General features: G+C 38.9%; 1 protein-coding gene across 2 annotated transcripts in view; it reads left to right on the forward strand.

Annotated features, from left to right (window-relative positions):
* klhl20 (kelch-like family member 20) overlaps positions 1-9761 on the forward strand; it is a 28015-nt gene extending 18254 nt beyond the window's left edge. For both annotated transcript variants that reach the window (XM_088429813.1, XM_088429814.1), the window contains exon 15: positions 8356-9761. In XM_088429813.1, coding sequence (XP_088285939.1) covers positions 8356-8473 — 118 coding nt within the window. In that variant the 3' untranslated portion in view covers positions 8474-9761. The remainder of the gene's footprint in view (positions 1-8355) is intronic.
* The last annotated feature ends 3314 nt before the right edge of the window (positions 9762-13075 follow it).

The raw sequence follows: 13075 nt of genomic DNA on the forward strand, positions 1-13075 counted from the left end.
CCTACATCTGATAAATCTAACACCAACAGTATCTCAGATTCCTTATTTCAAATAATGTTTTATTTGCTTTATTTCAAGAATATATTTTACTTTACTTTTTGTCAAAAAATGAAATCACTTAAAACCCACAACTGTTGAATTGTTTTTATTTGATAAAGGCTTAGGGTTAATACTTTGGTGGTCCACAGGAGTCCCCATTGCCATAAGAGACAAACTAATAGAAATAGAATTGCCTGCAATTATACACTTTGCCACTAGATGTCTATGTGCGCATGAAGCTTTGAGTAACGAACCGTTTGGCTCGATCACTCAAGGGCCTCAGGGAGCTTTATCTCATCTTTAACTAGAAAATGACACAAATGCCTATTGAGGCTAAGCAGGGTCCGCCAAAATCCCAAACATGACAGGCTGCACCTGCACTGTCACAACATTTAGGATGCACTGCTTTTAGCACATGAGCAATCCACTCTTTGTTACCCAAATGCCAGCACGCCGAAAATGTGGTCTATCAAACTCCCACAAGCGGAAACTAGACTTGTTCCAATAAAAAATAGGCAGATACACCTATTTAAAAGATGCTCCTATATTTAGACCACGCATACGTGCGCTAGTCTACTAAATTAGGGCCAGAAGAAAGGTTAAACATATAGCCAGTAAACTGATGACTAGGCAATTCTAAAGGTGATGAATAACACAGCTAAAAAAACAAAAACAAAATGAGGATGGATTAGAATGAGAACAATGTTTCTTCTAATTTCAGTTAATGTAATACCGTGTCAGGAGCAGCACGGTTTTTCTTTTTAAATTAAATGTTAATTCATTACAACACAGCACCTTATTAGTAAATTTTGTTATAGAGACTCCCTTTGCGTTTTATGACTTCTATTGCCCTATTCTATTTTCTATTTTATTTGTACTATTTTATTCTTTTTTTTTTTTTGAAGTTGTGTGTATTTTATTAAACATTAAGGACCATAATTCCCTAGATGTAAGACTTTTTTTTCCCTCTAAAAATGAAGGCAAAAAGTATGGGTAACTTATAAAGTGTTAGTTAAAAACCTTTTTTTTTCATTCCACACCATTCAAGGAAGAATGATCTGTCAACCTCATGAGCTGCATTTTGATGCACAGATGTGCTTTTCTTAGCTAGAGGAAGGGGAAGTCAGTTGCAGCTAACAGCAGCTCGTGTTAGCTGAGGTTGTTACGGCATTATTTTCAATAAAAGAAGTCAGCGACTGAACCACCGTCCGAGTATATCCTTGTTCACACAGAGGAATACAAAAACTGAAAGGTAAAAGGTATCGCGCCTGCTGATTCAATTAAGAGTGCACTGGTTAGAGAAAACTGAACGTAATTGATTGAAAGACGGATGCTGCTCAACTTTGAGTATTTATGGTTAAATGAACTCGAACCGCGTTACGAGGAAAAGCTTAGAGTGCATTCAACATTACGCTGGTGAGGCATTCACTGACTGCTCACAGTGTGGGAAATATGATACACGCTTAACTCTTTCAGTGCCAAGTGTTGTTTGAAAAGGCAACTCCTAGAGTGCCGGCTGATTTCGAGCATTTTGATGCATTTTTACAGGCCGACAGAATATTGTATTGTGTGACTATGTAGACGTCGGTGGTGCAATATGGTACACATTGATGATACCATATGGAAGATTGGATGCCATTCTTTACCTATTGTGTGACTATGTAGACGTTGGTGGTGCAATATGGTACACATTGATGATACCATATGGAAGATTGGATGCCATTCTTTACCTATTGTGTGACTATGTAGACGTTGGTGGTGCAATATGGTACACATTGATGATACCATATGGAAGATTGGATGCCATTCTTTACCTAGAAAAAGAAACTAAGACTCTGCCTTATTCCATTCCACTCCGCAAAATCATGTCATTGCGCCTGGTGTCACAACAAGTCAAAATGAAATGAATGAAATCGTTCAAACCAAACCTTAATTCTGTGCCATCATAAGCATGCCGGATTAAAAAGACCAATGGGCCGGATCCGGCCCGCGGACCATAGTTTGCCCACCCCTATTTTATATGTTATAATTTTTACAGAAATCCTGTCTCGTGCCGTCCTCATGGTCTCGTTCTCGTGAGACATCTCGTCTTGTGGGAATGGTGTCGCGTCCCATCCCAAATAATTAGCAGTCTATTAGTAGTCTACTGTAGTTGTCCTCGATGGGATGTCGACTCACAGTATAGACATGTGAATCAAGTACGAACGAATGACGTCAAGCCTCATTCATCAGAAAGATTTCAACAATGGTCCCAGCAGAGCTGCACGTTGAATGAAGTGCTTTGTAAACTCCATCAGACAAAAATAAGTTAGAGGCATCTCCAGAAGCAAAAGTAACTTCAGTGGAGCCGAGAACAAGTTGAAAATAACTCAGTGGGAATAACGGGGGATGAAAGTGAGGCTTGCAACTCAGGTTTTCAGCAGGAGAGTGTCAGATGCTTTTGAGCACACGCAGGTGCCCACAGCAGCATCTGTCAAAGTTCAGAGAATGTTTAGAGACCGTAGAGCTCCTGAGAAACATTGATGTTAACTTGGAAGGCCTTCACACCATGAATCCCTTAAGGTGCACAATACAAAGCGCCGTGGACATACAAGCACGTATAGCAAAGGCTGGTAAAGAAATGCTGGTGAAGACAGAAAAACCTCGCCGGGAAGCGAAATATTTTATATTTAGAATATGATCGCTTGAAAATGAGATTCGATGAGGCTGTGCGTGCCTAATGGCTAATGGCAAGGCTTTTACCTCCTCAGTGCCAAGCGTTGTCAAGATCACATGGGGTCTTTTACTTCTTTATGAAATCTCACAGTGAAGTAACAAGAGCATGGCAAGACAAGAGCCCTTTGATTAAGGTACATCTGAAGACTGAAAATAGGTCATTGGACCTCTGTGAAAAGGTCGTCTTTGAGGTTTCACTTGCGCAAAATTCATTTTGAAGGTTTAGTGGTTTACAATGAGCTGAATTGTGTCATTGTCACACTTAAAATGGATCTGAGCTATGCACCATTACTGATTGCCCACCATCTCCATCCAGCTTGAGCAGCTCCAGATTTGCACAGCCACTGATCTCTCTCTCTCTCTTTTTCTCTCCATCCATCCATCCATCCATCCACCCATCCACCCATCCATCCATCCATCCATCCATCCATCCATCCATTTGTATATATAAGTACACACTTGTAACTATGGAAGATCACCTGTTTACACGCTGGCCAGACAGGTAAAATCATACTAAATACTTGTGGTGTATTTGTTGTATTTTGAGCAGGGGCGTGGTAGCCGAAATAAGGTAATTGACACATGGAATTTGCGAACGCGTCAAGAAAACTTCAAGCTTAACGCTAGAAGACGGAATAAAAGTAATAAAGATGAAAGATGGATGAGGCAAAGTGAAAGACATCATGCAAGAAATTAATGTACGTAACTTTGAAAATTAATGCTGATCGTAGATTGGGAAATTTCTTTTTATTTTTATTTTATTGTGGGTGGTTTTGATTTTAACCAATCAGATTGTAGAATTCGCAACACATTTTTTAATGTTTACATCCGATACATAGATTTTCTATGGTCAAAAGTACCCTGTTGTGAAAAATTTCTGGTTGCAGATATGATTTCATTACATTTTGTAGGGTGGGAGTAACACCCTAACCTAAAAAAAAAAGTAATAACGGTTATTGCCACACAGCAGAGACCTGTCTTATGTTTTCCAGCACATATACTTTTGTGGCTAAGTACAGTATCTGGAAACCTATTACATTCATATAGCATAACCCTGGTAAAGAAATGATAAAGTTCCTTCAGGAAGATCCTCACAACACGTATGGGATATTGGACATATTTGATCATCTGTCATCCATGGATGCTGCTCTCTGAATTGTAATGATGTTGATTTTCATACAGCCATTTTTCATATTGCTCAACATGAATGTTGGGCTCGGCGAGCGCCAGGGCACTCACCGAGCAAATCAGTCATTCGCAAGCAATGTAGAAAGACAACCATGGAAACACACGTGCAGATCATTTCAAGTCTTCACTTAATCTAAAATGCATGTTGCTGGAATGTGGGAAGACTTGGTCTGAATGTCAGTGTACTTCAGTGTCAAGTCAACTTTTTGGAGCTTTTAATCATGTTGCAAGGTTGATTTCTCCTGCTTTACACCTCCAAAGTGTTATTTTCATTCATTGATGCATTTCTAAGCATTCCTTGCTTAATCGCCACTCTCACACCAGCCTGAGCAGATAAATATAACTCGAAGAACTTTTATGACAGAAGAATTTTGAACCTTCCCCGACACTGCCCCCATACTGCCCGCACAAGAGTAAATGCACGCCAACCTTTACCACATCTTTTGTTTTGTTTTCGGAGTTGAGGAGACGAGATTTTGCACCAAGTCGGCCAAGCAAACAATGTTTTATTTAGTAATTTAAATGTTTTACTGTAGAAAATGCCGAAGTGGCGTAGTGAAAATGTGTTTTTGGGAACACCGGACAATCAGCGTTAATAAATAATTCACCCGTGGGCGGAACTAGGGTAATGAATATGGGCTTCTGATGAATGCCCCGCGGGGATTGATTTGATAAGAGGAATGGGTCTTAGTGAAAGCAGTGTATTAATACTGTTTTGCATGTCAGTAAAACTCATATTTCATAAGAAATCAAATCACTAATGTGCCTAATGTAATTTATATACATATATTTACCTGGAAGTTGGGAAAATACCATGATCTAGGTCCTTTGAAAGGAAGTGAAGTCCATTATTTCTTCACAATAAGGTTTTTTTTTTTTTTGCTGCCCCACTTGTTTAAAAACAGTATTTTGATGATAAATTGTTGTATTGCTTTTGTGGAATATAAGTTAAGCAGCACAATGAACTTTTTAAATTTTCTTTATCCAGCTCAAGGTGAGAAAACTAGTGAGTGACCTGAGTAACGGCCACATAGGCTCCACAGCCGGCATAGGGCTGCACCAGTCAAATCATTATAAAAAAAAAAAAAAAAAATGTATTATTCATATCTATGGGTGCATATCCTATCGGTGTTGATAGAGGTGTCCACCAATTTCCTTCATTTGTCTCTCTCCATGTCAATGGTCTTCTTACTTTGCTAAACATGCTTCTGACGCCATGTTAACTAGCCTCTTGATCTAGCCTCCCCTCGGGCTTACGCGTTAGGTTGAGGGGGGAAAGTCCGCTTTGGGAATGAGTTTCTTACCACAAATCCCAGTGAAGATTTGAGGCACAAGTATTTGGCACCGAATATATAGTATTGCAGGTTGAGGAATTATTTTCGCTGCCTTATTCAAATTGGACTGATGATGTGAGGCAGGGGGGAAAAACTGCCCCCCCCCCCCCCCCCCCCATGTCTAACAATTAAGTGGCACTAACTAAAAAGGTTAATGGCAAGCAGGATGATGAACTAAAGAAGTTGCCACACACTGACAGAGAATGGAGCTTGATAGTAATACATTGAAATAGGTTATTTGAGCAGGACTTGTAGCGATGGACTGGACGCCAGCTGTGGCGGGATTTCTGATGACCTGATATAAGTCTGCTTCAGACTTATATCATAGTGGAGGGCGTGTTGAGAGGCACCGATGAGCGCTTCCATCGGCGACTCAGTTCTCTGTCTTAACTTGTGAGTGTTAGGAGAGACTAGGACATCCAACGCCAGTTCGCTTCAACAATGAGAAGTAGAACGGACGCAAAGTCACTGACGGACGTGTTTGACGACGCCCACTTTAGTCTGGGGCTTCCGCATCTTCCGGAACGTTATTTCCGACTAAAGCTATGAAAAGAATACAAAAACTGAGCACCAACTGGAGCCGGTTTCTGATCCATGTTGCCAGGACGTAAATCTGCTTCAGTCGGTGTTATTACAATATATAGGAAAAAACAGTAAGTAGGTGCTTTGTAAAAGGTAAACATACTTAAAACATGCAGTATTATGGATCTGTACAATAAATTAGGATTCCACCAAATGAAATTAACGTATAGTGGAGCTGTTGTCTAACATTGAATAGCACTTTGTTTTTTTTTGTTTGTTTTTTTTAACTGTGACCACAGTGAGGATTCATTGTCGCTTAATTGTAAGCAGACCCGCTGAAGTGGGATGAGCTGAAAACTATTCAGTCACTGCGGTTGATACAATTACCATACACAGGCATAATGTCTTTAATGCATTGGAGAATCTCAGTGACTCAGATATTTATATGATAACAAGGAAGTGGTCAATCAACCATCTCTTTATAGATTACCGTTGGCTGTAACCATGCCAAAATAACATCAAACTTCATTGCATGCATGGCTTTTTGTGAGCCAGTATTGAATTGTTTTTGTCATTTAGAGCTGCACAATGGCAGTGTGTTTAGCACGACACATGCAAAGGTCGTGTGTTTTTCTGGCGCCGCGCTTCCTGTGTGGCGTTTGAATGTTCTCCCAGTGCCTAGGTGAATTTTCTCCAGGCATTTCAGTTTCCTTCCACGTTCACAAAACATGCAAGGTAGGTAAATTGGACACTTTAAATTGTCATTGGGTGTGTTTGTGCTTACGAGTGACTCCACTTGCATTTATGTCAAGACGAAGTAAAGTCAGAACCACAGTAGGCACTTTGAGTCAGCCTGATTTGTTCAAAGTTTGTTCAAGGGCAACTGCCGGGCTATTAACATCAAAGCATGCAGTCACTCACTGCTCTCACCAACTGCCGATGTAGCGCACTCGAGCACTGCTAGCTAGTGGCTAATTTATGCTAGAGCCTGCGCTGAATGCTGGCAACAGGCACGGTATAATAAAACACCACCGTAAAGTCAATTTTTAGTACCCTTAATATCCGATTGAATGTGATTTCAGGACAAGGTTGTGTTGTATGTATCAAGTTTTGACTCGTGACTCTCCTGCCGCAACAACTTGTGCTGTATAAAATCAGACATTGTCACATATATTTACCAGTAACAAGTTCAAAATAAAAGCCTTTTGGTGAAAATACAAGCATTTGTGCCCATATATTATTCAGTATGGAAATCTTTATTTTTAAATCTCACCACAATTGGTCTTCCTGCCAGAACAGTAAAAAGCAGTGCTTTCGTCTGTGTATTTGTCAAAAAACAGCCAAAAGAAAAAAGATTTTGTCCTATGCCGGGACGAGGAATCTTGTGGCATCCTAATCTCATGAGGTCCAATTCCTTCGATTCCTACTGCTTCTGTTATTTTACATTGGACATCAATCTTAAGTGTGAAACTGCGTATTTTTATGAACTACATGCACACATGGCTTTAAATGTATTTTTACAATACTCAACTAGATAGCATATCATGTCCACAGAATAAATGGATATTCATCTTTTGCTGCCGTCTCATGACATCGCCATGAAATTAAACTGAGCTCAGAAAAACAATGACACTTTCATTACCGATTTTATATATATTATAAAATGCTCATGAGTATTTGAAAGACCCCTGATAAATATCATAAATGTTAGCAGGTATATTGCACTAGATAAATTATTGAAATGTCTGGCCTCAATACAGCAAGGGAATTAAAATTATGCATGGCGAACCACAAAATCTGACTGAACTATTGAAGATGTTACTTTAGGATATGACAAGAAAAGAGGTTGGTGTACAGTGCTTATGAATGTAATATGCTTATGGTGGCAGGTGGTAATGTTTTAGAAATGTAATGGGAGTACATAATGGTAAGAACTAGGGTTGTAAATTGATTGAAATGTTAGAATAACAAATCTTAGTTTTCTTCATGTATACACAGAGAGAATCAGGAGGTTACTTACTGCAATGGCACAATAACTCACTCCCACTAAAGTAGCATAAATAGCTAATGTAAGAAACAGCATGATACTCTTCTTATTGTGTGATAAAGGCACAGAAAGAACATATAACAAAACTCATTAAACACATTACTTCTAAACCAGCATGAGGCATCATCGCCCACACACTCCCCAGCGCACTGCAGCATTAACAATATGATCTAAAATCCAAGGATATTAATGTCTTAAGGATTCAAACAAGACTGCCTAATGGCAGGTTTCACCCGCCAATGAGTGCATTTTCAAAGTTAACAAAATGGTGTAATCCCAAGGTGCAAGAGAGTCCCAGAAGACAACACTTAACAGGTAAAAATAAAGACATATCAAGACAAAACCCCTTACAGGCTTTCAAATCAACTAAAGCACAGCATTTATTCAAACTAAAAACAATGCTCTGAAATGAACACAACCCTCAGGGCAATGCAATATTAAAATGAAAAGATAAATGACTAAATGTAAGAATTAATTAAACAATGACAAAATAACAAATCTTATTTGCAGGTTAACTGGAAAAAGGGAACATTTCAAGACTGCATGGCCACAACTGCAAATGGCAGCTAAGGGCGCCCAACTAAACACTCCACGACTACCAGGACATCACCAGAGGCCAATGGCATGACCCTTGTGCAAATTTAGCTTGGCAAAGACAGAAAGACAAAAGAGAGTCATTTAGTGGTGTCAACAATCAGTAAAGACCCACCTACTATATGCAGTAAGGGCACATTTAACCCACAACAAGCAGTGGCAGGAGCCAAGAGGATGTAACTGCATGAACAGGTGCCTTGTGTCACCTGGGCATCATTAGAAAGTTGGCAGAGGAGAAGGAAGCCAGGCCTGAGGCAGCAACATGACCCCCACCTCCCTCTTACGTGCCAGGTCAAGACCAGTGAGCACTTACACTTGTACAAAGTTACTTGTGGTATCACCTTGACCATGTTTACAGTCTAAACAGCTATTTTTTCACAATAAATGATGATTTTATGTATGATTGTAAATCTCATTAAATAGTTTAACACCAGACAGCAACAGGGATGTTTGATACCTCTATTTTTCCAGACATATACCAATAGGAGCACTCAACTCTCAAGTAGTCATAGACACCAAGTACAGTGGTAGCTGTACTTACGACATTAATTCGTTGTGGAAATAATTTTGTAGTGTGAATCTTTCAAGTAGAGCCACTTTTCACATGCAAATAGCTCAATCCGTTCAAAGCCTCCCCCAAAATGCTCCTAAACTCTTAAGCTCTTAAGCATAACAAATTCTATAAATGCATCAAAAGCGGTAAAAAAATACATAGTACAATTACATTAGTGCATTTTAATCAAAATACATCATGTAAAGAATCATTTAAAATAAACGCTCCTAACCCCTTTAAAATAATCATATTAATTGTGGCAGACAATATGGCTGCAGTTCACTTGTTTGCCTTGAGATGGTTCTGGTGTTTTGGTGATGAGTTCAGAGGGACATCCTTTAGGTCGTTTAATTTATACATTTTTATTTTACATTTCCAGTGATCCACGAATCATAAGTCAACAAGAGCAATAATATTTATTTTTTGGATTATTTGAATGTGTGAGTATATTAAATTTGGGATCATGCAAAGTGCTTCCTGTGTGTTGTCATTGCTAAAGTGCTTATGATGTGGTAGCAATGCTAATGTCAGATGCAACAGCCCAAAGTTTTATATTACATTTATGTTTTTAGTATGTGTAGGACTACATAACAAACATAAAACTGACTAACACTGTATTAGATAATGCAATAAACGTGTGGTTTCTTAGCACCCTTAATCTGCGATTTAATACATTTTTTTTTCCTTATTAATAGAAGCATGTTGTTGGGGCCTATGTGAAGTGACATTTAAAATTGTAGTTGCGAGCATGGGTCCAGCTTGCCACTACACCACCACCGTTGAATAAGACTGCTTCAAAATAAAAGCTTTCCATGAATGTTGCATGTAGAGTACATCCATGTTTCATTTGATGCGTCGGCATTTGGAGCTCGTTGGCACGGTGTTGTCTTATAATTTTGCTGCTTCCTTGTCATGCCATTTTTAATAGTGCCCATCAGATAAACATTAATAAATATATAAATAAGGAGTAAAAAAAAAATCCTATCACAATTCATTAAAAGCCTTAATTCGGTCTAATTCCATCTTTTCTGAGAGCCTAATCAATAACGTTGAAGTGTTTTGGCCATATAGAGTGCTATATTTACTTCACTATGTGTTTGAATTTGCTGGAATGCGTCTTCTATCCTGCCTACCAAAAGTACAGATAAAAAGAGACTGAGTTGGTAAATATTCAGCAACGACAAGCATCACATCCATCAGATTCACTTATCTAGCCAGCTAATCGCATATGTGCTGACTTGCAACAGCCGTTCCCATCAGTCATCAGTCAGGTTATACACGCCAATCCTTATCAACGACACTGCAGGCAGAAGACAACCAGCGGCATCACGTTTTTGACGATTACCAGGAAACATTTTACATTACCTCCTTGGTTAAAGGAAGGCACTAAAACATCTGAACTTTGTACAGAGAATAAAGAAATTCTCCCGTCTCTGCCACGCGGACTACCTTCAACAAAGAGTCTGATAGCCAGCTGGATCTCTGTCTGGTTTGAGGCCGACAAGACCTCGGACTGGAAGTCTCGCCTATCCCTTTCATGGACTGTTTTTCATGGTGACCTCTGGCAGGATTTCCCGCTGTCTCTGCAGCAGGATGCTCATATTCAGGTACAGTTTCTTCACCTTGGTCAAAAGACTTTTGAAATAAAATCGTAGACTGTAACTAATCCGTACTAATGACCAGGCCACTTTATTTTTCTATTTAGCTGTATTTGTCATTTAATAACTATTTGCTGTGCTCCTGTCATTCTATTTATTCTGTTTAACCCTTGGATTTCGCTGGTTCTACAAGTCTGCGGTGTAAAAATTTACTATTAAAAAAAAATCTGATTTGAAAGCACTTCGGAATGAATACATGGTGCCATTTTGAAACTTTGACATTTTATAGTCATTTTTAGAGTTTTTTTTAAATGCTTTATCATATTGGGTCGAATTGACACCCAGGGGTTTTAACTCATATACTACTCCCGAGGACTATAGACTTCTGTTTTCAATTGGATTGGTAGTAAATCTGTTCACTCGTTCACTGCCATTAACGGCTATAGACATCAAATATTAATTTGACCTGGGCTGGCAGTGAAAGCATTGACACATTTACTGCCATTGACGACTATAGACATCACAGATCCATTTTATCGGACTTGAACTCATTCATCGCCATTAGCAGCTTTAGACATCAAAAATTCACTTTAACTGGACTGGCACTGAATAAGTTAATATTATGTGGACTGACTGTGCAGTGAAAGCATTGACACATTTACTGCCATTGACGACTATAGACAGCACAGATCCATTTTATCTGACTTGAACTCATTCATCGCCATTAACAGCTTTAGACATCAAAAATTCACTTTAACTGGAGTGGTTAAAATTATGTGGACTGACTGCACGTTTACTGAATGGCAATAGTGCAAGTCTAATAAATAAATAGAATCCAAAAAGCCATGAACATAAAGAATACTCACAAGTCATATTTGTAACAGAACCTACCGAACGACTGTGCAAAAAAAGGAGGCCAAAGAATGGTCCCTTGCAAGTGTTGCTGAATGCTATCATGATATTTTTTACTAAATAAACAATAACAAATGAATATTATGGACAAAACTCTCATTGTTTATGTGGATTAACTTATACTTTAATAATAAAAATACTGTGAATGTGAAGCAACAATAAGAATCTCTACTCCCTCTGACTACAAAGTCATTACCTGATGGAGGGTGTGCGTGTGGTTTTTAAACGTAATTCTCTTCGTTCTGTCATTCTGCTGAACGAGCAGCCTTATTACATTTGTGTCAAACAAAGAATACAGGAACAATGCAGGTCAAATAACAAATAGTCTATTTTGAGATCACTGTCAAATAAAATCACACTGATGTGTGTGGCAGCAGTGCTCTTCTGGTTTCATCTTCAAAGACATGGTACAAGCCTGTTTAATTTTCTCAGCCGGTGAAAAGCAAGAGCCTATGTTCTCATTTCCTTTGTTGCACGTGTCAGCTCCAATAGAGAGAAATGAGATGCAGTGTAAATATTTTAGTACCGTTTCCTGTGTCTTCTGATCTAAAATGCATAATGTGATGACGGTGACTTCTTTTCTGTCACAAGAGATTTTTCATTTTAAGTTTGGAGCCGGGAGGGACGTGTGGTAGAATATTGTCTGCATTGTTTCATTTCAGTCTAAGCCAGTGTGAAATTAACTTGTTGCACCTTAACAACAACAATAACAGCCTACTATAGTGGTACTTTTAAAGGGCCCCTATCATGGAAATTTAACTTCCTGGTTTTTGCCCATGTTACAATGTTCACTACAGAGGTGAGCACTTTGTCAGCTCTGACGGATTGTCCATCAGTCCGTCACTGATGAACGTCCGTTTTGCTAACGGACCGACAAATGATGGGAATGCGTACAAAAAAAACAAAAAAAAGGTGAATTAAAAATGTTGGAATTGCAATTTTCATCCATCGTTGTAATTGTTGGAATAGACATTATGTCAGATGTCCATCATAGGAATTTGGTTCATGAAACCATGACTTAGAAAGGGAACACATACAAAGAAAGCAAATACAGTACAAAGAAACCACCAGTAAAGCCAGTATGGCTGTGACAAGTAGTGAATTGAACCAAGCCAGTTTATTCACTCAACGGAAGATATTTCTCCACTGCTAGGTGGTGTAGTAAAGTGACAATAGTCCCATTAACTGTAGAGTGATTGGAATTTTGATCGTGTTTGCTTTTTCTGAGAAAACACAACAAGCAATCTAACCGGAGACCAAGTAGTCAATGACTGTATTTTTTTTGGCTCTGATTGGATAGATTTGTAGCACATTCATCAAACGTGTTCTACACTGAGCATGCAGAGAGTACACAACTCAAGCGAGCGGAGAGATAGATGGTGAGCTCACTCAAACTTTCATCATTGCTTGCGCAATGTATTTTTCTGTGCTCAAAATCTATTCTTGCTCGCTCAAAATCTTTCATTACTCGCTCGCGACTGTGGCACAAATATAATTCCATAAGATATGACATCATTAAAGGCCTAAGTGTGAAATGAACTGACCACCACTGCTTTTGCTATAGACCATTGAA

Source organism: Hippichthys cyanospilos, chromosome 12, assembly GCF_059441005.1.
Source record: "Hippichthys cyanospilos isolate Australia breed blue-spotted pipefish chromosome 12, RoL_Hcya_1.0, whole genome shotgun sequence".
NCBI classification, from domain to species: domain Eukaryota; kingdom Metazoa; phylum Chordata; class Actinopteri; order Syngnathiformes; family Syngnathidae; genus Hippichthys; species Hippichthys cyanospilos.